We start from the raw sequence: 24,113 nt of genomic DNA on the forward strand, positions 1-24,113 counted from the left end.
GGGTGGATTAGTTCATTCATGTAGTAGATATTTGATACAATGGTTAACATAATTGAATCAATGCACTTCACAAGATGTTGATTAAAATTTTAAACCCCATTTTAATGGTAAAATATCAAGGTGTCATGGAGTTGCAAATGCTGGTCCTCATCCATTGTTCAAAGTTCATAAAGTTAGAAACGTCTAATGAAAATTTCTTGGCCAATTAGTTCCATTGGCTAAATGGTTTGACCCATATTATCAGATCTGTTTGTTTTTAGCCTATTGTTTGTAATGTCTGTTAATGAGTTTCTTCTTATAAACTTCTTTTGATTCTTAGGCTCAGATGTGAACGACTAAAACATTTGCTTCCCCCATTTTCTTTTTCCTTTTATATGATTTTTTTAACACTTAACTTAGGTTGGAAACTTCTCTTATCACATTACTTGTTAAGGCTAGAGGCCAAAGTTTACTTCTTGCTAATATCAACAATCTTTTACAACAAGATTTTGATGTGCTGCAACAATCTGTTGACCAATATTTTCATGATTAGCTTTTGCAAACACTGCAGCTTGTAAACTTTTACTTGTGTCTAAATATGGATGTCATTTCTATCCCTTTTTCTATATCTAGGAAAACTGACATGAAGTTTATTTTGACTGAATTATAAATATATGTAATGTAAAAACATTTGCAACAACTGCTGCATATTTTTGGGCTGAGAAGTTTATTTTGACTGAATTATATCGCAAAACTGACATGAAGTTTTACTAAGGAAATGTCTTTGTCTTTCAATTCTCCATCACTTGATCTTGAACATTGACTGGACTAGTCACATTATGCCTTATATCAATTTTCAATTTAGATGGTTGTAGTTTGAAGATGATCTATTTTGGTACAAATCAGTTGGATTTTGCTGACATTTAATTTTTAAACTTTTTCAGGGTCATTCTTCTGTATCTGTTTTTGAGACGCAAGTTTTTTACTTAATTACTTTTACATTTATGTTCTCTGTATTGAATCTAATTTGATAAATCAATGCATTCCAGGGAGCAATTGGAAAAATGATCAGCCATTCAGATTGATAATTTTTGTATCAGTTTGTTAGCATCCTTATCAAGTATCAAATGCCTATCTGTTACTTCTTGTACACTGCAGGTTGGTTATATAATTCCTTCTTATTTGGGTTATTCTGTCAAGATTTACTTAGAAACTGTTCTATTTTACAATATTAACTAATGTACTAAACTTCATGATACCGAGTACCTGTTACCAAATTAATATATCATAGTATTTGAATTAATTTTGTACAAAAATATTTTTTTGACTGCTTTTAACCAAAACCTAATTTTTTCTTCCCTATTTTTGTACTATGACGATTGTTAATAAATTTAATTATTACTATAATAATTATATGAAGTAATATATATGAAGTAAAATTATATTGTATACTAAATATGGTACATATACTTTAATTCCTTGTGTTTTGACTCTTAGGATATAGTTCCATGTGTCTGTACTAGTGAATTAATGTTGTATGTATTTCAGTTACTGCTTCCTACTCCTCCTGCAACTATTGTTTCAACTGAAGCTGCCATTTAATCTTCGAATTAATATTTGGTACTGATATAGATAAAGTTTTTATATTTGCTTAAACTGAAATATATTTGGTGCTACTCTTATAATCTTACATGTGTCTGTATTAGTGAATTAATGTTGTATGTATTTCAGTTACTGCTTCCTGCTCCTCCTGCAACTATTGGTTCAACTGAAGCTGTCATTTAATCTTCGAATTAATATTTGGTACTGATATAGATAAAGTTTTTATATTTGCTTAAACTGAAATATATTTGGTGCTACTCTTATAATCTTACATCTGTTCTAGGTACTATCGAGCACCTGAATTAATATTTGGTGCAACTAAATACACCACAGCCATTGACATCTGTTCTAGGTACAGGTTTCGTTGCTAAATTTTTTTTCCTTATTTCTATGCATTTTCACTTTAAATTACTTAACAAATATTACTTTTTTGACTCCAGCCTCTGTTTGCTGGTGAGAGTGGAGTAGACCAGGTTGTTGAAATTATTAAGGTATGTTTTATTTCAAAATTCTAATCAACAATAGTTTTATCATGATGATTTTGGAAAAATTAATATTTTGGGGTTGCGATTTTGTAAAGATTTAATTGCTGGTTCTGTTTGGAGCAGAACTATTTTGTTTCCAAATTAATTTTAAATTTTTGGCTTTTGAAAGTATTTTTAAATTAGTTACACTATAATAAGTTTTTAATTTGATATGTTTTCTTTTTTAATTGAATTCGAATAAGTATGAATAAGTTTTAATATTTGGTTCAACTTAATTATTATTTGATTCAACTTAAGTATGAATAAGTATGAGTTAATTTTATTACCATGTAGCTTGCTTGTCCATTAAAATTACAACATTAGCTGACCTTCTCTCCAACCTTATTTTAAATATTTTAAAGATTCAAAGTATATAGGATGGAAACCTGACGGGTTGCCTTATATTGAGCTGCAAGATATAATGGATCCTCCTTAGGTGTAACAACGCCACGTATGATGAATCTTAAAAAATTCAAAAAGACTTGAAAAAAGTTCTATCGCTATTGAGTATTTATATAAAAATTAAACTACGATTTTTTTGATATTATTATATTCAAATTACTATTTTGTTATATTAATAATGTTTGATTTTAATATTTAATATTTTTAAATGTCTTTAAAAGTTATAACTAATTTTTATCAAAATAGTATTAATTATTATTTGAAGTATGAATAAGTATGAATAAGTTTTTATATTTGGTTCAACTTAATTATTATTTGATTCAACTTATGTATGAATAAGTATGAATTAATTTTATTACCATATATGTAGCTTGCTTGTCCGTTATAATTACAACAATAGCTGACATTCTCTCTAACCTTATTTTAAATATTTTAAAGATTCAAAGTATATAGGCTGAAAACCTGACGGGTTGCCTTATATCGAGCTGTAAGATATAATGGATCCTCCCTAGGTGTAATAGCGCCACGTATGATGAATCTTAAAAAATTCAAAAAGACTTGAGAAAAGTTCTATCGCTATTGAATATTTATATAACTTTAATTTATTTCCAATTTACTTATAAAAATTAAACTACGATTCTTTTTTGATATTATTATATTCAAATTACTATTTTTTTATATTAATAATGTTTGATTTTAATATTTAATATTATACTTCAGGGATTTACCGATTTAAAATTTAAAACATAATTTAATAGACATATAAAGTAATTTAAAGACATATTATAATCTGTTTTATTATATTGAAATTAAATTGTATATTTTTATGGTAAAAAAATATAATTTTATTGTTTTAATAATTTATATTTTTATAATTTTTAAAAGAATAAATTATTTTTTTATTATTTTTAGAGAGTTAAAAGATAATTTTATCATTATTAATTTAAAATTTTATAAATTATAAAACAACTAAAATAAAAAAAAATATCTTAGGGTGGCTATATTCAACGTTGATGGCTTTTGTTTTTTTTTTTTTTTTTTGAACAAAACGAATAATTCGATTCTTTGATAGATCTTTTTACAAGCCATGAAAACAAATGTTAAAACTTTCTTTTACCTAAATATAAATATAAATGCATATATATATATATATTTCCAATATCAAAGATCATAATCAATATGCGTTACATAAATATACCACGTCCTGGATTGCATGGGAAAATATTGCTTAACAATCTTTACTTGTAGAAATTACACAGTAAATTAAATTACTTAGCTCCCAAGATGAGAACATTGGCAATATTTGGTTACATAAACTCCGACAGCAACTGCCGACGAAACTGCTACAATGATTTCCATGGCCAACCTTTTATTCCAATTCATTGTTGAAGCTTTAACATCCACACCTGCAGCTGCCGCTGTGCTTCGCATTGGCATTATCACGTAAAGAATGCCATTGAAGAACTTTGCTTGTATTTGGTTTGCTTCTATTTCGTTTGAAACATTAAATTCTCTCCGGAATCGGTTTCTTTTTTTTCCGTCAGAGTCCGATTCACGTTCTCCACTGATCACTAGGTTCCCAGAACTGCTCAGTTGAACTCGCAATTGCTGCCTTTTGAATCCTGCAATTTCCAATCTCTTCTTTAAAATCTGTTTATTATCTAAATGTGTCTTTTCCATATTCTTCTTTAATTTTGATAGCAGTATAGATGGAATATTGAAATCTTTTGCATCTATTTTTAATATAAAAATATAAAATTAGACAATTTAATACATTGGTGGGAAAGAATTCTAACTTCACAAATGGAATTAAGATCTTATTACTTCTCATTTATTTATTTATTTATAAATTAGGATACTTATCAAAATCTCAATTTCCCCTATATAGTTAAAAATTTTCACCACTTATATATTATATTGAAATAAAAATAAAAACAAATTCAAATATCAAATATTCATTTACACCCATCATAATACACTTTAAATAGTAAATTTAACATTGAATAGGAAATAACCATATTCCGATATTTGATTTGTTATTATTCATTCTCTATGCCATAGAAATCATTTATAACTTAATATCGATTAAATCAGTTATGATCTCAATTAAATTGATTAGCTATCAATTATTAAAGTTCATAATTGATCTACTTAGTGAAGCAGGTGTGGATTAATTAGTTATAATCTCAATTATATCAGATTGCTATTGATTATTAAAATTTAATACATATAAATTTTTATTTAATTTAAATATATTTATACTATAATACATAAAAATAGTGGTTAATTAACTTAAACAATCGAATTGACTTACGTTAAGGTAGTTCAAAAGTTGATCAGACGATTCAATTAATATTGAAGGTTATCGATTAAGGTAATTATATTTAAAAAAACATAAACAAATGAGACAGGCAAATGGTTGATTTAAATATATATATACACACACTTTACCTGGAAGATGTATCTCAAGGGTGTCACTATTTGGCTCTCTTTTCCATTTGCAGAAAGGCTCAAAATCTTCATAAGTGAATTCCATGAGAGGCTGCAACCCTTTTTTTTTCTTTTTTTCTTTTAAATTCTCTTTTAGGCTTATTTAGATGGTAATAAGGTTGAAATTAATACTGTATTTATAGTTTTTCTGCTACATTTAATGAGCTAAGAATTCTTTGAGAAAGCTGATATAGGGTTTTCCTGTAACCTTTCCAACAATAATTCCTTAATTGCTTTTGGAAGATTTGGGTTTCCTTTTGTTTTCAATCAGGGTTTTCCATTTTATTCTATAGATGGAAATTATTTATTTTCTATTCTTTACTTTTCTTAACCCTTTAGGATCAAATATTCTTTTTCATTTAATATAAAGGCTATAGCTTAGATCTTGAGGTTACCATTCCACACACAAATTTATTGGATATTATATTTAAGAGTAGTTGAATGAATTAATTGAGTTTAGTTTCGATTCAACAACTTTAAAAACAAAATAAATTTAGAGATACGTGTGAAATCGAATTCATCGAAACAAAATTATCAATTCGATTCAGCTTCTAATTTTTATTTCTCAATCATATTTTTTTTCTCAATCTATTTGATTGATTTGGAATGTTTTGAAAAATGTTATTTAGGTTTAAGTGTGTTTAGATATAAAAAAAAGTATATATAAATCTTGATTCGATTTTTAATTTGATACATGACTTTGATTTGGTGCAATTTTATATTTGGAACTTTGATTGTTGTTCAAATGTACATGTGAAACTTTAATTTTGATTTAATTGTACACATTTAAAGGAATAAATATATCAATATATTTTTAGACTAGATATAAATAATTATTTGTATTGCAATATGTATACTTAAAATGGTATTATATTGATAATTGTGTTAGTAATTTAAAAAAATGAATTAAATTAGTATTTCATGTATAAAATTGCATAAAATCAAAGTTCATATATAACATTACACATTGAACCAAAATTCATGTGTAGTTTTGAGATTTATCCCAAAAATATATAATTTTACTTACTTTGATTAAATGAGGAGTTATTGGTTTAGTTCCAGTTAAAACAAAATGTTGCTACCTAAAGTTGTTCATTGAAAAACACAACAGTTAATGGAAGTGCTTGACTGCAGTAGTCATTACGGCATGGCATTGCGATAAATTGTGCAACAAAAACATAAAGAACACCAATGTTTATTTGTGCACTTCAATTTCCTATGTCTACAGAGCCTAGTTGAGTGAGTAATTCTACTATCTTTAATTCATACAGGAGAATCATTTTATCACTTCCCAATAAGTATAGAGATCTTACTTTTATACTTAAAAAAAAAAACATTTACCTCTAAATCGTACTTGGAATTTAGGCATAAACACTAAAGATTTACAATTTAGTTTGCACTCTTACACAAAACAGGTCCTCAATGAACAAATTCAAGTATTTTCAATATTCTCTCTCCTAATAAACCTGGAGAAACCTCGTAACATATATCATTTTTGACTTGCTAACATAGAAACTAAATGAATACAAAACAACTTCTTGGAACTAACAATTATACTACAATTAATAACAACATAATCTAATGAAGATATGGCCTTACAAAATTAGCATCACAATCCCAACCAATTCTCCTCAAAACAAGAGTTGTCTTGATTCATTCAAATCAATCCAATCTTCAACAATCATGGACTAGTTCCCATAGATGGACCATCGTATCTTCAAAATATCAGCACAATAACTAATTCTAAAGATGATAAGTAAATCCATATTGCGGTCATTGAAAGCACCAAAAATATCCTATCCCTATAAAATAATAAAAATAATAGTATAAGGAAAGTAGGGTCAAATCCTTAGGGATAGGATTTGCACAATTGCTTGTTTCTCGAAATCCTGGACAGAATTTTGCCCAAGAAAACCTGCGTACCTGGAAAACAATAAAAAAAAAACAGAATTAAAAGTTTTGATTTATTTGGAAGTGTGAAAATTAAAATTAAAATAGTAGAGATAAATAAGTGTAACACCACAAACTCGACCTAGACGTTTTGGCCAAATCCGAAGGTGTCATATAAAATGGGTTGGAAAACCATTGTCATTAAGTTCAAATCTTTCCAGTTTATTAGCCTTTATAGATCTTATTAATGTCAAACTCTCTTTTATTTGGTCATTTAGAGATAAAACGTGTTTCTTAGCAGAAGCTTTTAAAATCGTTAAGTTTAGGAAAACCATTCGATATTTTTAAAAAACATGTTTTTAGATAAAAACCGTCATAGTGAAAAGTAAGTCGAATCCAAACCCAAAAACCTAACCACAGAGTTTTAAACAGTCCAGAGAGTCCTAGAAAATACAACTCTCAAATCTAAATGCCAAGCTTAAATAAAAACTATAAACAAAATAAAATAAACAGTTATGGCGAGTGGTCACCGTCGAGTCCTTCGCTGCCTGATCCGCCTAAATCTGTGGTTTACCTCTACAGAGTAACTAAAAAGGGGTGAGTTTACGTAAACTCTCTGTGTAACCTAACAGAATTAAGCATGTACACATACAGAATATTACAAATCAAATAGATTCATATTTGGCCCAGGGCCTGTATCAGATACTGATACAGATTCGGGCCTGAGCCCATTTTAGATACATATATGCAAATCAAATAACATAATCCTACCCCCATCCTCTATACACCATCTCTGACCATCCTTACACGCCATGTGGGGTTCAAAACACCTACTCAGCCCTACACACCATGTTGTTTTGATGCGACACATATTAGATATAATACGGCTGTACTGCCAAATATTAGGCATAATCTGGCTTCTCTTCCTCCAATATACATCATCCCACCCCAATCACAGTAACAGAACATGCTTATAAAAGTAACGAGTAAATCATGCTTAACATGCTTTCATAAATAGATAACAGATAAATAAACATAGGCATGCTCATAACAGAACCTCAATATAACAACACACATAGTTTTAGGGTTTAGTAAGCCTTTACCGACCCTACGGTAGGCCCACAGTCGATTAGGAAAACCCGCGCGACCCTATGAAAAATTTTAATACAATGGGCCCACATGCCCGTGTGGGCCCACACACCCAATTCGGTCTAGCCCGTGTGGATCACATGGCCTAGCCCAGTTATCAAATGCCCGTGTGGCATGCCTATGTGGCCACACGCCCAATTCGATCTAACCTGTGTGATCCACACGGCCACATCCATCCATCACACAGCCGTTTCATCGCATACGGTGTAACACCCCTAACCCGTATCCGTCGTCGGAATAGGGTTACGAGGCATTACCAAATAACACATATCATTCACATAGATTCATACATTTATAATCAAAAACCATTCATCTCAATCATATTATCCCATCTAAGGTTCTACGAAACCTTAAAACATGCTTAGAAGTGGTTCAGGACTAAACCGATAACATTCATAAACTTTAGGAAATTTAGAAAAATCTTCAAACATTAAAGGATCACACTCTCGTCTGAACAGGCCGTGTGCCTCACACGACTACCAAACATGCTCATGTCACAAGCTGTGTGAAAACAGGGCATACATACTGACTTGCACCACACGGCCGAGGACACGCTCGTGTGCTAGGCCTTGTGAAATCTAAGGGGGTTATTGACTTAGGTCACACAGCCGACCACACGCCCATGTGCCAGCCAGTTAGGTCACACAGCTGACCACACGCCCATGTGCCAGCCAGTATGCCACACACGGCTAGTAGACACGCCCGTGTGTCTAGGCCGTGTCAAAATTGTAGGGTATTCTGACTTTAATTCGAAGGGTACCCCAAGGGACACACGGCCTTGTAACATGACCGTGTGTCGCACACAGTTGAGATACACACCCGTGTCTCTGCCCGTGTGGACAAAAATAGGTCATTTGTAAAGCCAATTTACGACTCTTTCCAGAAACACACATAACAACCTGATTGATACCATTTCAATACAATTATAAACAGCCAAAACATACCAATTAATACACATACCATGCTATTTATCCACAATCATCTCAACTACTCAATTCCATATTCAAACATACCAAACCATTTTCTAAAATCCATCATAACTTACATAAGGCTCCATTTGTTTACCAGTAAAATATTTTCCGAAAAATGATTTCTGGAAAATGATTTACTTTTCTGGAAATGATTTACTTTTCTGGTGTTTGGATGAATCTATGTAAAATATTTTCTATTGTTTGGCAGATTTCCTGAAAATAATTTCCGGAAAAGCTGTTTTAAATTAAAAAAATATGTATTTAAGAATTTATTATTTTTCATTGTTTAATTGAGTTTATTATATATATTAATAAATTTATATTTAATATCAAACATGTACAAGTTGCCAAATTCTTATATTACTCTAAAAAAGTTGGACAAAAAAATTTTAAACAATTATATAGGAACCATTGCCATGTTTTGGGATTTAACTTGGACAGAACAAAAATTCAAGCCTTAAAACAAAAATAATTACTTAGTTCAAACTCGAATGTAAGAACAATTGCCTAACTTAGTGGATCAATAATAAATTCAAGCCCCAATGTAGTATCAGTTACCAAATTCAAGTCCCAAAAAATAATACACCATCAAATTTATTAGAAAATTTGTGAAATAAAGCCTGCAATTTCTTTTACTAAAACGTCCTAATTGCCTTTGAGAAACAAAAACCCTGGACAATAAAGTTCAAACATTGCAAACTAGCTACTCGGTTTTGGACAATAAATTTCTTTTACCTCATTTGCATAATTAAAAATTAAACTTCATTCTACTTGGTTTTGTTTGATAAAGCCAGCCCAACATGGAGTTTGTTAAAGTGTTTTGGAGAATTATGCAAAAAATAATAATGCATTGTTAGTAGTTCTACAGGCAAAATAGCTGCCAAAGAGTCTTGCTAACTATCTTCCAACTCAGCTACAAGTACAGTACCTAGTCAACAAGCTAAGAAGATATTTTATTCTAAAAACGGTACAAATATTTGATTGATCAGTACACAGAGAAAGGTAGTCACAACGTTAAAAGTTGCATCGTGTCAACAAGAAAGTGAAATCAAGGTCTTACTAATGGTATGGTTACTATAACAAACTCTGTGGAATTGGAATCCCGGAAAAAGTCTCGCACTTTGGTCATCCTCTCCCTCAGTTGCTGTAATTTGTCAGGCTACATACTCCAAAAGATAAAGGTTAGGACTTAAATACATACCAAAACCTTCCAATGAGACATTTGTGCTTACCACATCCTGCTGTTCTGCTACTTTCCCAAGAACAGATTTGAAGGCTGAAGCTGCTAAAGCTAACTTCTGCTTGAACTGAGTTTCACAAAATAGATCAGAAGCTGATTATATCTACTAGGTTTTGAGCAAAGTGAACAGATAAGTTGATCTGATCGGTGGGATCCATACAGTAATGAGTCGAGAGTAACAGTACTGAAGCTTCCAATTCAAGCATAAGTGTTATTTTATTATACCTTCATAATAAATCGATGCTCCCGAAAGCAAGGACTTTCCCCCTTCCACTACACACAAGAACAAGAGAACACATGTGAGGTTGATTCTCAATATTAATGATTTACGTGTCTTTTCTCTAGTGAAAAAACATCAACACATAGATTCAATAAAAAGTATCTTCATTTGGCCATTGACTAAGAACTTTTCATACCTGATTCAGGCTTGAATCTTCATAAATGTTCTTAGAAAAGACCAAGTGAGCCATAATTTGCTTCGAGCAATCATATGAAAAGAAACTTCAAAAACTAAATAAATCAGCCAGCTATTGTCTTTTGATCTGTTTCTTTCTGAAAGTCATTACTTATCACCCAATCTAGAACTTTAGCGACTTTAGGAAATCTCTTCATCGAACCATTTGAAACTACTTGGCTAAGGATCCCTAGAGTTACCTCATTAGGTTGAAAGCCCTGCACTACCATTTGAACCATTTGAAAATATTAAGCTTCATGTCTTCATACCTCATAGGATACAAGATCCTTTGGATTATTGCAGAGTTTCCTAGCCTGCATGCAGTAGACAAAATTGCATTGAAAGTAACCGCATCAGGCCCATTCACATCCCACTCAAAATGGTACAAAAGCTCCACGGCCTCATTAATATTTTTTATTTACAAAAACCACTCAAGATAGTATTACACGACACATTGTTTGGCTTAAAGCCAACTTTTATCTTGCGCTTCAACTGAGACAATGCTTCTCTTGATTTATTCTCTTGACATAAACATTGGAAGTAAATATTATAGACAGCAACATCCGCAGTTCCATTGGAAAATATATCAAGCAATAGTTCACATGCATCCCCTACTTTTCCTATTTTGAGCAGGCCTCCATACAAAGCAGCATATGAATATGAATTCGGAGAAAGACCTTTTTGATCCATCACCTGAATTAACTCAGAAATGTTATCTAATATATCTCTATGGTAAAGCTCACGAAGAATGACATTATAAGTAAGCAGATCAGGGTTACAACCCTCCCTTTCCATCTTACTGACAAAGTCCATAGCCTCCTCAAACTTCCCATTATCAAAAAGAAACTTAACAATTATCGTGTACGTAATCACATTAGGCTTACAACCATTACTTTGCACGAAATCCAGCCATTGAAAAACATTATCTTGCAGGCCTTCTCTACAGAACCCATAAATCAAAGCAGTATAGGAACACACATTGTGAACAAACCCTTTCTTCTTCATCAAATAAAACAATTGCAAAGCAGTATAACTTCGACCGGTCTTGCATAAAGCCCATAGAATAGGATTGTAACAATATACACTATAAACATAACTCTTTCTCAAAAGAATAGAGAACACAAAACATGCATCAGAAACCATCCCAGCATCACAAAGTATTAAAATAAATTTATTCAAAGTTGGTTCTGTTAGGTGATAATCATACCTCAACATGAGCTCAAAAACAAGAAGACCATCAAGTAAATTCCCTACTTTGACAGCCAATTTAAAAGTTTTTGATAAAGAAGTAAAGGATGGCACAAAATGAATTCTATACATCTCTTCAACAATAAAAATTGCATGTTTCAGATCACCAAAAAGTAACATTCCATTAAGAAGGGTATTAAAAGTGGATGCAACTAGTGGAAAACCAAATCTCTTCATCCCGGTATACATTTCAACCAACTCTTGCCAACACGCGTTCTTAGACTTCAAGTAAAAGTACATCAAAGCATTACAATCACACACAGTTGGTTTCCCATCAATGTTTTTCATCAAATTTAGAGTAGAGAAAGCATTGCTAAAGTCACCTGAGATAGCATAACTCTGCATCCTCCGTTGTAATTTAGGATATTCGAAAACATGGGTATCGATTTCTTTAAAGTAATCTACTGTATTTAGAGCACATGAAGTAGAAAAACGAGCTAGAACACGAAACTTTCTGCAAACTCTACATGAATATTTGTAGGTACCCTTTCGCAGCGGAAACAAAGAAGAAAGAAGAAAGGGGAATAGACGAGAAGAGAAGAAATGGTCATTTTTAATGGGGGAACTGAAACAGAAGAAAATTTGTGTTCTTCTAATTTTCCTAAAAATGTCTTACCGAATTAGAAACGGTAAGATATTTTCCAAAATTAAGGGTTCTTTTTCCCATGTTTTGTAATTGTTTTTTCCTTGGGAAAATACTTTCAACCAAACAAACAAGGGAAAAGCCTGAAAACCTTTTCCGACAAATATTTTCCTTCCAAACAAACGGACCCTAAGTTCCAAATACATTAACTCATTATCTTATCATTTATTCTATATCACATAACACATTATAATATCATCTCAAAAATCAAACCGCATTATGCCAACTATCAAGCCATATCTCTTCATCTATAAATCATACCAAGCTAACCAACACATTAGGCATTATATACATCATATATATATCACTTGCCATAATATAATTCAAGCCAACTCCAAAAGGTCATATTCCAACATTTACAAGCCAAATCTCATGGCTATAATCACAACTCAAAACATACCAAAATGACCTTAGCCTATACATGCCATATACTAAATATACAAAGCTTCAAAAGTACCAACGAGATGATCGATAGTGTGATGACGTTTCCTGACAATCCCTGAGTTTGAGCTAACTTTAATAATCTATTGAACATGGAAAGAACACACAAAGTAAGCTCTAAAAGCTTAGTAAGCCATACACAAATAAATCATCTCATGAATCACTATCATTTCCATCCATTAAGCAAGATATGAACAAGCATCTAAATACACATTCAAGTTCACAAACCTTTCTCATAGTACACATATTCAATAACATAATTGAATTCATCATTTACTTCACTTCTCAATACTCGTATGAATCTTGTACGTACCTGAGTCGTTTAACTCATTCACTTATTCTTTCTCGAATTAACTTTGCTCGTTGAACCGTTCGGAATGATTAAGAATACTCGAAAATCACATAAGCTCATATAATGTTATATCCCAGATATCATCTTACATGTTATCACATAACGATGCCACTGTCCCAGACAGGGTCTTACACGAAATCGATTAACGATGTCAATGTCCTAGACATGGTCTTACACATAATCTCAATACAATACCAATGTCCCAGACATGGTTTTACATGTAATCACATCTCGATAACCTAATGTCATGACATTCGTATCCTATACTATTCCTAGGATTCATACGGGACTTTCAGATGTCGTAACTTCGTCGATTCAATCTCATACTTGCTTGTTCGACATTCATAGCAATTAAATGATAATAAAACATATGTAATTCAATTTAAAGATATTTATTTGCATATGAACTTACCTCGTAGTCGGAATAGACAAATTGGATCGATTACTCAATAACTTTCGATTTCCTTGATCTAAATTTGATTTCCTTCTTTTAGGATCTATATAAATTAAAAATTAACTCTTTTATTCCTTAATTCATTCAATTTCATCCAAAGCACACAATTTGGGGTATTTTACACATTAACCCCTATAAGTTTACATTTTTTACAATTTAGTCCTTATTTCACAAAATCACAAATTACACAATTTCTTTTTAATTTCATGCTAGCTGAATTTCATATAGCTTCATATCAGCCAATATTTTCATTTATTTCACACATTTAACCACAAATTTTACACTTTTCACAAATTAGTCCCTTTTATGCAATTTCACTAAAAATCACTTTATAAAACATGATAATCTATCAACAAATACTTATTTTCCATCATCAAACATTCAAGATCTCAAGCATTAATCAATGGCACTTCACAAAATCATCAAAAAATTCAAAAATTGAGGCATGGGCTAGCTAAAACACAAAGCAACGATCATAAAAACATAGAAATCATCAAAAATCAAGCTCAAAACATACCTCAATCAAGCTTAACCATGGCCGAACCTTAAATGAGCTTTAACCTTTCTTTATTTTCCTTATTGTCGGTTATGGATGATAAAAGATGATAAAAATTTTGATTTTGTTTTATTAATATTAACTTAATAACAAATTTACCATTTTATCCCTTAATTAAAACATTTTAAAACACATAATTCAAGGCCATTTAAGTCCATCTCCACTATCAATGGTCTATTTACAACATAAGGAACTTTCATTTAATAAGCCATAACAATTAGGCACTTTTAACTTATACCATGCAACTTTTGCATTTTACGCGATTAAATCCTTTTTCTCAAATTAAGCTATTAAACTATAAAATTAGCTCACGAAATTTTCACACATATAAATTCATATGCTGTAAACACCAAAAATAATATTAAAATAATTTTATAACCTCAGATTTTTGGTTCCAAAACCACTGTTTCGATTTAGCTAAAACCAGGCTGTTACACACCTGGTTCATTTTCACAGCTAACGCAATCCTGAGACCTCCAAAATCGCTATCGAATAGAACCTCAAATACTTAAATCATTGCAAGAACCCTAACCAAATCTTGCCCTTCGCTGAACAAACATAGCCCAACGATACACAAAAAAATGATACGGAAAAGAAGTGGAGAAGGGGAAGACAAAATTTTGACAGTGAAGAGAAGAGAAAGAATGTCAGTTTTTTTTCCTGGAAACATTTTTGAAAAAGGAATAAAATCAAATTATCGTCAAATCCCCTAATTCACTCCACTACCTCACTACTGATAACTTCCTCAAAATTCTTGTTTGACCAAAACTCTCTCGGTCAAATGACCAAAAATAAACTCCCATGTTCGCGTAGGGATTCGAACACAGAACCTCCACACAACACATAGACTCCTTTACCACTTGAACCAGCCGGCTCATTCTGATATGGTTTTACAAATAATTTAATATAAGCTCATTGAATAGAGATAGGGCTTTATTCTAATAATAACAAAATTTGCTAAAGGTAGGGATTGAACCCAAGACCTCTCAGACACTCCTAGAACACTTAACCACTGAAGCAAATACACACTTGTGTCAAAATTTTACAGAAGTAGACATAAGAAATTTGGCGCGTTACAACTATACCCCCTAAAAGAAATTTCATCCTCGAAATTTACTTGATCAGAACAGATGAGGATATTGCTGACACATCGAGTCCTTAGGTTCCCACGTGGCCTCCTCAGTGCTATAATTCTGCCACAACACCTTCACTAATGGAATAATCTTTTTTCGCAGAACCTTAACATCGTGATCCAGAATCTGAACTGACTCCTTCTTAAAAGTCATGTTCGGCCTAACCTCAATCTTCTCCACTGAGACAACATGGGATGGATTAGAACGGTACCGTCTCAACACCGAGACATGAAACACATCATGAATACGGTCCAACTCCGGAGGTAACTCCCACTGATAAGCGACTAGTTCCACATGTTTCAAAATTTGATACGGCCCAATGAATCTAGGTCTCAACTTACCCTTAAGACCAAACCTTAGAACTTTATTCTATGGAGAAACCTTAAGAAAGACCCAATCCCCCACAGAGTACTCAATCTCTCACCTATTTAAATCCGCATAAGACTTCTGCCTATCAGAAGCCGCCTTCAGACAATCCCAAATCAGTCAAACCTTATCCTCAATCTCAAAAACCAACTTAGGACCTAAAACTCGATGTTCACCTAACTCAATCCAACATAAAAGAGTATGACACTTATGATCATACAGAGCCTCGTAAGGTGCCATCTGAATACTAGCTTAGAAACTATTATTGTAGGCGAACTCAACTAGCGGCAGACAATCCTCCCAACTACCTCAGAAATTAATCACGCAACTCTGAAACATATCCTCCAGTATCTAAATCACCCTCTCAGATTGACCATCGGTCTGAGGATGGAACACAGTATTGAAGTCCAACCTTGAACCCAGAGCCTCGTGTAATTTCTTCTAGAACCGAGAAGTAAAGCGAGGATATCTATCAGAAATGATCGAAACAAGAACCCTATGCAGTCTTACTATCTTAGAGATGTACAACTTCACTAGCTTTTGCATAGAGAAATCAGTTTGAACCAGAATGAAGTGTGCAGATTTGGTCAATCGATCCACGATGACCCAGACAAAAACCTTCTTAGTTGGTGTTAAAGGTAACCTACTAATGAAGTCCATCGTCATTCACTCCCACTTCTAAAGGGGAACCTTAACCGACTGCAACAAACCTGAAGGCAACTAATGCTTAGCCTTAACCTACTAACTGTAACAGCCCAATTTTAGTTAACTCGGAACAGTGGTTTTGGAACCACAAATAAGAGGTTGTAAAATTATTTTAATATTATTTTTTGTGTTTACAGCATGTGAATACGTATTTGTGAATATTTTGCGAGCTAGTTTTATCGTTTAATAGATCAATTTAAGAAAAATGACTAAATCACTTAAAATGCAAAAGTTGCATTCTAAATGATAAAGGTGCTTATTTGTTATGGCTTATAAAATGAAAGGTCCTTATGATGATGTTAGACCACTAATAGTGGAATTTGACATAAATTGGCTTGTATTAGGTGATTTTAAATGGTTTTAATTAAGGTTAAAATGGTAAATTGGTTAATAAGATTAATATTAATAAAACAAAACAAAAACAAGCCTTATTATCATCTTCCAAAATGGATTATTGAAGAAGAAAAAGCCATTTTTGGTGTTTTAGGGTTCAGCTGGGAGAAAGCTTAATTGAGGTATGATTCGAGCCCTATTTTTGATGATTTTTATATTTTTGTCATCGTTGTTTAGTAATCTAGCTAGCCCGTACCCTAATTTCTAAAATTTTTGATAAATTTATGAGTCACCATTGATGAATGCTTGAGATTTTTAATGATTGTTGATGAATTATGAAAGCTTGATGATAGATATTAAAGTTTTGTTAAGTGATTTTTGACAAAAATGTCAAATACGGATTAAATTGAGAAAAGTGTAAATTGAGGGGTTAAATTGTAAAATAAAAAAAGTTTTGGGCTGCTAGGGACTTACATAAAATTCAGCTAAGCACTGGTTTTGTTAAGTTTTGAGTAATTTGGTGTATTTGTGAAATAAGACTAAATTGTAGAAAATATGAAATTATAGGAGTTAATGTGTAAAATGCCCCAAATTGTGTGCTTTGGATGAGATTGAATGAATTGAGGAATAAAAGAATTAATTTTGAATTTATATAGATCCTGAAAGAAAGAACTTGGACTTAGATCGAAGCAAGAACAAAGTACTCAATTAATCGGTTAGTTTCGTTGTTTCTACGACCGAGGTAAGTTCATCGGAGTTAATTTCACTATAAATGAATGTTATATGCTTTGATATTGCATAAAATGTGTTTATGAGATTGCGGATAATGTTTGAATTGTGAATACGACTATACGGAAGTCTTCGAAGATGAAATCGACAAGCGAAACTTCTCGGTTAAACCTTAAGTACAGTTGTGATGATAATGTAATGTCATTAAGCTAATGCATTGGCTTCGAACCATGATATCGGGACTTCGAGTGCGAATAATACCTTGATTTTGCTACGGGCCATGATATAGGTATTTTGAAAGGAGCTGCCTTGATTTGGCTACGGGCCATGGTATAGGTACTTCGGGATAAGTTTAGTACGAGGTGATAAATGAATGTCGTGGTTGAGAAAGAGTTTAGTACAAGGTGATACGAGTACATGCGGAACCTATTCAAGTATTACATTGAGAAAGTTCTATGAAATGGTATTTAATCATGTTTGAGACATGAATAAGGTTTGTGTTAGTGTAATGTTGATTTGGTAATGTGCAAATAGTTGAGCTATATATTATTTGATGAATTGAGTTATTTACTTGCGAACTTACTAAGCTATGAAGCTTACTGTGTGTTAATTGTCTATGTTTTATAGATAATCAAAGCTAGCTCAGACTCGGAGATCATCGGGAAACGTCATCACACTATCGATCATTTTGTTGGTACTTTTGAAGCTTTGTATATATGGTATATGGCATGTATAGGATAAAGTCTTTTTGGTATGTTTTAAGTCATGATATAACCATGAGATTTGGCTTGCTTTTGTTGAAAATGTTAGTATGTATTTGGCCATTTATGTTGACTTAAATCATGTGATGTATATAATGCCTTATATGTTGACTTGTTTTGGTATGTTTTCCATAGTTGTGGATATAGTTAAATGGATGTTGATTTGGTTAGTTATCAATGTTTGAGGAATGGTAAATTGTGATAGTTTTGATATAATGATTTGGTATGTTTTGTATATGGAATTGAGTATGGAAATGGTGGTGTGTAGATGGCATGTTATGTGTACAAATTGGCTGGTATTTTGTTGCTTACATCGGTGTTGAAATGGTACCATTTAGGTTGATTTGTGAGCATGAGAAGGGTGGCAAATTGGCTTTGTAAATGGCCTATTTTTGTCCACATGGGCGTGTGTCTCAGCCATGTGCGACACACAGTCATGTTATACGGCCGTGTGTCCCTTAGGGTACCCTTCGAGTTAAAGTCTGTATATCTACAGTTTTGACATGGCCTAGACACACGGGCGTGTCTACTGGCTGTGTGAGGCACATGGGCTGGCGCATGGGCGTGTGGCTGGCCGTGTGACCTAAGTCAGTAACCTCCCTTAGATTTCACACGGCCTGGCATACGGGCGTGTCCTTGGTCGTGTGGTACAAGTCAGTATGTATGCCCTGTTTTCACACGGCTTGTGACACGAGCGTGTCTGGTGGCCGTGTGAGGCATACGGCCTGTTCACACGGACGTGTGACCTATGATTTCATGAAATTTTTCTAAGTGTTTGAAAAATTTTATATGTGATCGATTTAGTCCCGAACCATTTCTAAGCATGTTCTAAGGTCTGTGGAGCCTTAATAGGGACAATGTGAATGTTTGAGGATGGTTTATGTTAATGAATGCATAAATGTATGTTAATGTGGTGTATATTATCCGGTAATGCCTCGTACCCTATTCCAGCGATGGATACAGGTTGGGGGTGTTACACTGACAAGTCAAACAACGAGCAACGAAATCGGTAACTTCACGCTTCAAACCCAGCCACCAGTACAACTCACAAAAGTCGCGATACATCTTAGTACCACAGGGATGCATAGCATAAGAGCTACTATGCGCCTCCCTTAGAATAAATTGCCTCAAATCATAATAGTTTAGCACACAGATCCACCCTCAGAAACATAACACACCATCACTATTTATCCCAAAATTAGAAGCAGTACCACTCTCAACTTGTCAGAACCGCAAGCTCAAAGACTCATCCCTTAACTATTTGTCCCAAATCTGATCAATCCAAGTCGGCTTAACCTGCAACTCGGCTAACAAACTCCCATCGTCGGACAGACTAAAATGAGCAAACATCGCCCTCAGATCAGTCTTCGCTCTTTGACTTAAAGCATCGGCTACCACATTAGCTTTACAAGGATGATACTTAATGGTGAAGTCATAGTCCTTAAACAGCTCAATCTAACGACGCTACATAAGATTTAACTCCTTCTGAGTCAAGAGATACTTGAGACTCTTGTAATCAGTATAGATGGTACACCTCTCACCATACAGATAGTGTCTCTAAATTTTTAATGTAAAGACTACTGCAGCCAACTCGAGATCATGCGTCGAATAATTTACCTCATGCATCTTAAGCTAACGAGGTGCATAGGCCACAACTTTCCCCTCTTGCATTAGCACACATCCCAAACCAACATGTGATGCATCACTAAATACCACAAACTCCTTGCCGGATTCAGGCTGTATCAAAATAGGAGCCTGAGTCAGAACAATTTTGAGCTTCTCAAAGCTCGACTGTTGTGCATCAATCCAAACAAATGAAACTCCTTTACGCAGAAGCTTAGACAATGGCGCAACATTAAGGAGAACCCCTCAACGAAACACCGATAGTATCCCGCTAGACCCAAAAAACTGCGGATTTTAGATACATTCTTAGCCTGTTTCCAATACAACACAACCTCAATCTTCTTAAGATCGACTTGAATCCCTTCAGTAGAAACTACGTGCCCCAGAAAAGTCACCTCACATAGCTAAAACTCACACTTGTTGAATTTAGCGTAAAACTGTTTTTCTTGCAAAGTCTGAAGTACCACCCTAAGATGTTCATCATGATCATCTTCAATCTTAAAATATACCAATATATCATAAATGAAAACCATAACGAACTGATCAAGATACAGCTAAAATACTCGGTTCATCAAATCCATAAATACGGCAGGAGCATTGGTTAAACCAAAAGGCATTACTAGGAACTCGTAGTGTCCATAATGAGTCCTAAATGCAGTCTTATGCATATCCACCTCCTTAATCCTTACCCTGAATAAAGATCGATATTAGAGAACATAAAAGCCCCTCAAAACTGATCAAATAAGTCATCGATCCTCAGAAGTAGATACCTATTCTTAATAGTCAGCTTGTTTAACTATCGATAATCTATTCACATCCTCATGGTCTAATCCTTCTTCTTAATAAACAGTACTAGTGCTCTCCAAGGAGACACACCAGGACGGATGAAGCCATGGTCTAAAAGTTCTTGTAGTCGAGCCTTAAGCTCAGTAAGCTCTTTCAGTGCCATACAATAGGAAACGATGGACACCAGAGCTATACTCGGAAGAAGCTCAATCCCAAATTCCACTTCCTGATTCGGTGGTAATCCCGATAACTCCTCAATAAAGACATCTGGAATGTCCTTTACTATTCTGATATTCCAAACAGAAGAGTCCCCAGAATTTGAAACACTTACATAGGCCAAGTTCGCCTCACACCCTTTCTGGACCAGTTTCTCAGCCACAAGCACGGAGATCACGTTAGACAAATAATTCTGATGCTCGCCGATTACAACCACTTCTCTATCATCCTTAGTCCTCAAAACGACCCTCTTGGCCGTGCAGTCTAAACTAACTCGGTGCTTAACCAACTAGTCCATACACAAAATCAGATCAAACTCCCCAAATAAAAGTTCTATCAGATTCGCTAGAAAGACAGTTCCTTGCACCACAAAGGGTACATCTCTATAGAGTTTACTAACCCGAACAGACTGCCCCAACAAACTCAATACAGTGACTTCACTTGTAGTGCTCTCCATAGAAATCCCCAAAGTCTCAAATACATTACTAACTATGTATAAATGAGTAGACCCAATGTCTATCAAAACCATTATAGGACATTAAATATAAAGAACATACTGATGATGACGTTAGGAGCATCTCTCTCCTCTCTACGACCTACAGCATAAACCAAAGCAGGCTGCCTCGCCTCGGTCCGACCAGCACCTCTGCCCGGTGCTCTCTGTCCACGACCCAAACCATCACCACCCATAGCCTGTCCACGGCCCCTAGGTGGCTACTGAACAACCCTCTGAGGCTGAAAAGACTCGGAGCCTACGTCTGACTTACCCGCTGTGGACACTCCCTAATATGATGCTCAAGGGACCTACACCTCAAGCACGTCCTAGTCCTCCTCTAGCACTCACCCATATGGCTTCTACCACAATCGCCATAATACTATAACCCAGTAAGAGTACCAGAAGCAACAGGGGCCCCCACTCTAACTGGCCCATCAGATCTGGTCTTTTTTCTTAGGCCTCGAAACAAAACTAGAGGGCTCCAAATCCCTCTAATTCTTACCTCTCTCCTTGTCTCTATTCTGGCGCTCAGCACGTTTAACATCTTCGGCGATCTTCGTCTTCTCCACTAGAACAAAAAACTCACGCTCCCTCTGAGGAGCAATCAAAACCCTCAAATTATCTCTCAGCTTGTCCTCAAACTAAATACACATTTCATATTCCGGTGCCACCATACTTTAAGCATAACGGCTCAGCTTTAGAAATTTAGCATCATACTCGGCCAAAGATCGGCCACCTTGCGTGAGATTCAGAAAATCACGACTACGAGCATCAACGTAGCTGGCTCCCAAGTTAAACGGTCAGGCTGAGTGCCCTCCTTAACTGTCAACCACCACTGATATGCTTCGTCGCGAAGAAAAGAGATTGCACCCTTTAATTTCTGCTCAGTGGTACAGTCCAGATTATCCATAATCCTCTCGGTGGCCTCCAACTAGTACTCAGCCACATTAGGGGTGACTCTGAAATGTAGTCTTCAAGAACTCCCAAGTCAAACGGTCAGGCTGAGTGCCCTCATTAACTGTCAACCACCACTGATATGCTTCGTCGCGAAGAAAAGAGATTAAACCCTTTAATTTCTACTCAGCAGTACAGTCCAGACTATCCATAATCCTCTCGGAGGCCTCCAATAGTACTCAGCCACATTAGAGGTGACTCATGTGACACCCTTAAACAACTCTGCTCTATTAGACCGGAGTAGCTAAGTTACCGACCTTCGGCCCCTAGATCCAGAATTGGGTCCAGCGACCCGCTCCAATATCCTTAGCATGGCTTAGGACAGTGCGTCCTCCCCAGCCGAACAACTCTGAGACCCCATTTCAGTAGCAGGTGACACCAGTTTCTCACTAGTGTCCAGATTCGACATGCTGCCCAGAGATGAAGACTCAGCTTGAGCCCCCCTACGGCCTTTACCTCTGCTTCGAGTACCATGTCCTTGGATACCTCTCACGCTCATTGTCTAATTCAGGTTTATCTATATTAAGAGCTTTATGCATCAGTTCAATATTTATTAACATATATTTTATGCAAAAGTTATCAAAAGTTCAAGAGCTGTTTTTAGAACTTTCAGTTTTCTAGTTTTCAGAAGTTTTAGTTTTCTAACTATCTCAATATAGTCTCAATAAGTACTATCTACGATGTTTTAGAATAGTTTACCTAAGTACAAAAATACTTATAGGATCAGCGTCGGAAATTAGGTGTACCACATACTTACTTTAGAATATTTAAAATCTTTTGAAATCTAATTCTTTAAAACCAAATTTTGAAACCCAAAATTCACAGTCGAGTTTTAAAACCTGGCTCTGATACCACTAAATGTAACACCCCAAACCCCGGCCTAGACAGTATGGCTGAATCCGGAGGTGTCACACGAAATGAGTTGGAAAACTATTGTTGTTAAGTTACAATTTGTCCAGTTCATTAGCCTTTATCACTCTTATTAATTTCAAAGCTCTCTTTCATTTGGTCATTTAGAGATAAAACGTGTTTTTTAGTGGAAGCTTATAAAATAGTTAAGTTTAGGAAAATCGTTCTATATTTTTAGAAAAAATGTTTTTAGATAAAAACCGTCATAGTGAAAAGTAAGTCAAATGCAAACCCAAAAACCCAACCAAACAGGTTTAAACAATCCAAAAAGTCTCAGAAAAATACAACTCTCAAATCTCAACGCTAAGCTTAAATAAAACTATAAACAAAATAAAATAAACGACTATGGCGAGTGGTCACCGTCGAGTCCTCGGCTGCCCGATCCACCTAACTCTGTGGATTACCTATACAGACCAACAAAAAAGGGGTGAGTTTACGTAAACTCAATGTGTAACCCAACATAATTAAGCATGTACACATACAAAACATCACAAATCAAATAGATTCATATTTTGGCATGGGCTCAAATCAGAAACTAATACAGATTCGGGCCTGAGCCCATTTCAGATACAGATATGCAAATCAGATAACAGAATCCTACCCCATCCTTTACACACCATCTCTGACCATCCTTACACGCCATGTGGGCTTTAAAACACCCACCCAACCGTACACACCACGCTGTACCAATGCGGCACATATCAAAT

General features: G+C 34.2%; 2 protein-coding genes and 1 long non-coding RNA gene across 3 annotated transcripts; all 3 read right to left on the minus strand.

The window, feature by feature from the left end:
- Positions 1 to 3,692: 3,692 nt before the first annotated feature.
- On the minus strand, positions 3,693 to 5,140 carry LOC107894772 (16.6 kDa heat shock protein). The gene is made up of 2 exons (XM_016819993.1): positions 4,959 to 5,140; positions 3,693 to 4,129 (listed from the first exon to the last, which is right to left on the minus strand). Exons 1-2 carry the CDS (start codon positions 5,041 to 5,043, stop codon positions 3,780 to 3,782), a joined length of 435 nt encoding a protein of 144 aa, XP_016675482.1. The 5' UTR covers positions 5,044 to 5,140; the 3' UTR covers positions 3,693 to 3,779.
- Positions 5,141 to 9,816: 4,676 nt separating this feature from the next.
- Positions 9,817 to 10,387, minus strand: LOC121212537 (uncharacterized). The gene is made up of 2 exons (XR_005907808.1): positions 10,240 to 10,387; positions 9,817 to 10,166 (listed from the first exon to the last, which is right to left on the minus strand). It is a non-coding gene; the product is annotated as an uncharacterized lncRNA (long non-coding RNA).
- Positions 10,388 to 10,766: 379 nt separating this feature from the next.
- Positions 10,767 to 12,294, minus strand: LOC107894420 (pentatricopeptide repeat-containing protein At1g09900). The gene is made up of 4 exons (XM_041084811.1): positions 11,909 to 12,294; positions 11,176 to 11,641; positions 10,971 to 11,015; positions 10,767 to 10,919 (listed from the first exon to the last, which is right to left on the minus strand). Exons 1-4 carry the CDS (start codon positions 12,292 to 12,294, stop codon positions 10,767 to 10,769), a joined length of 1,050 nt encoding a protein of 349 aa, XP_040940745.1.
- Between the last annotated feature and the right edge of the window lie 11,819 nt (positions 12,295 to 24,113).

Source organism: Gossypium hirsutum, chromosome A13 (genome assembly GCF_007990345.1).
Source record: "Gossypium hirsutum isolate 1008001.06 chromosome A13, Gossypium_hirsutum_v2.1, whole genome shotgun sequence".
In the NCBI taxonomy this organism is placed as follows: Eukaryota; Viridiplantae; Streptophyta; class Magnoliopsida; order Malvales; family Malvaceae; genus Gossypium; species Gossypium hirsutum.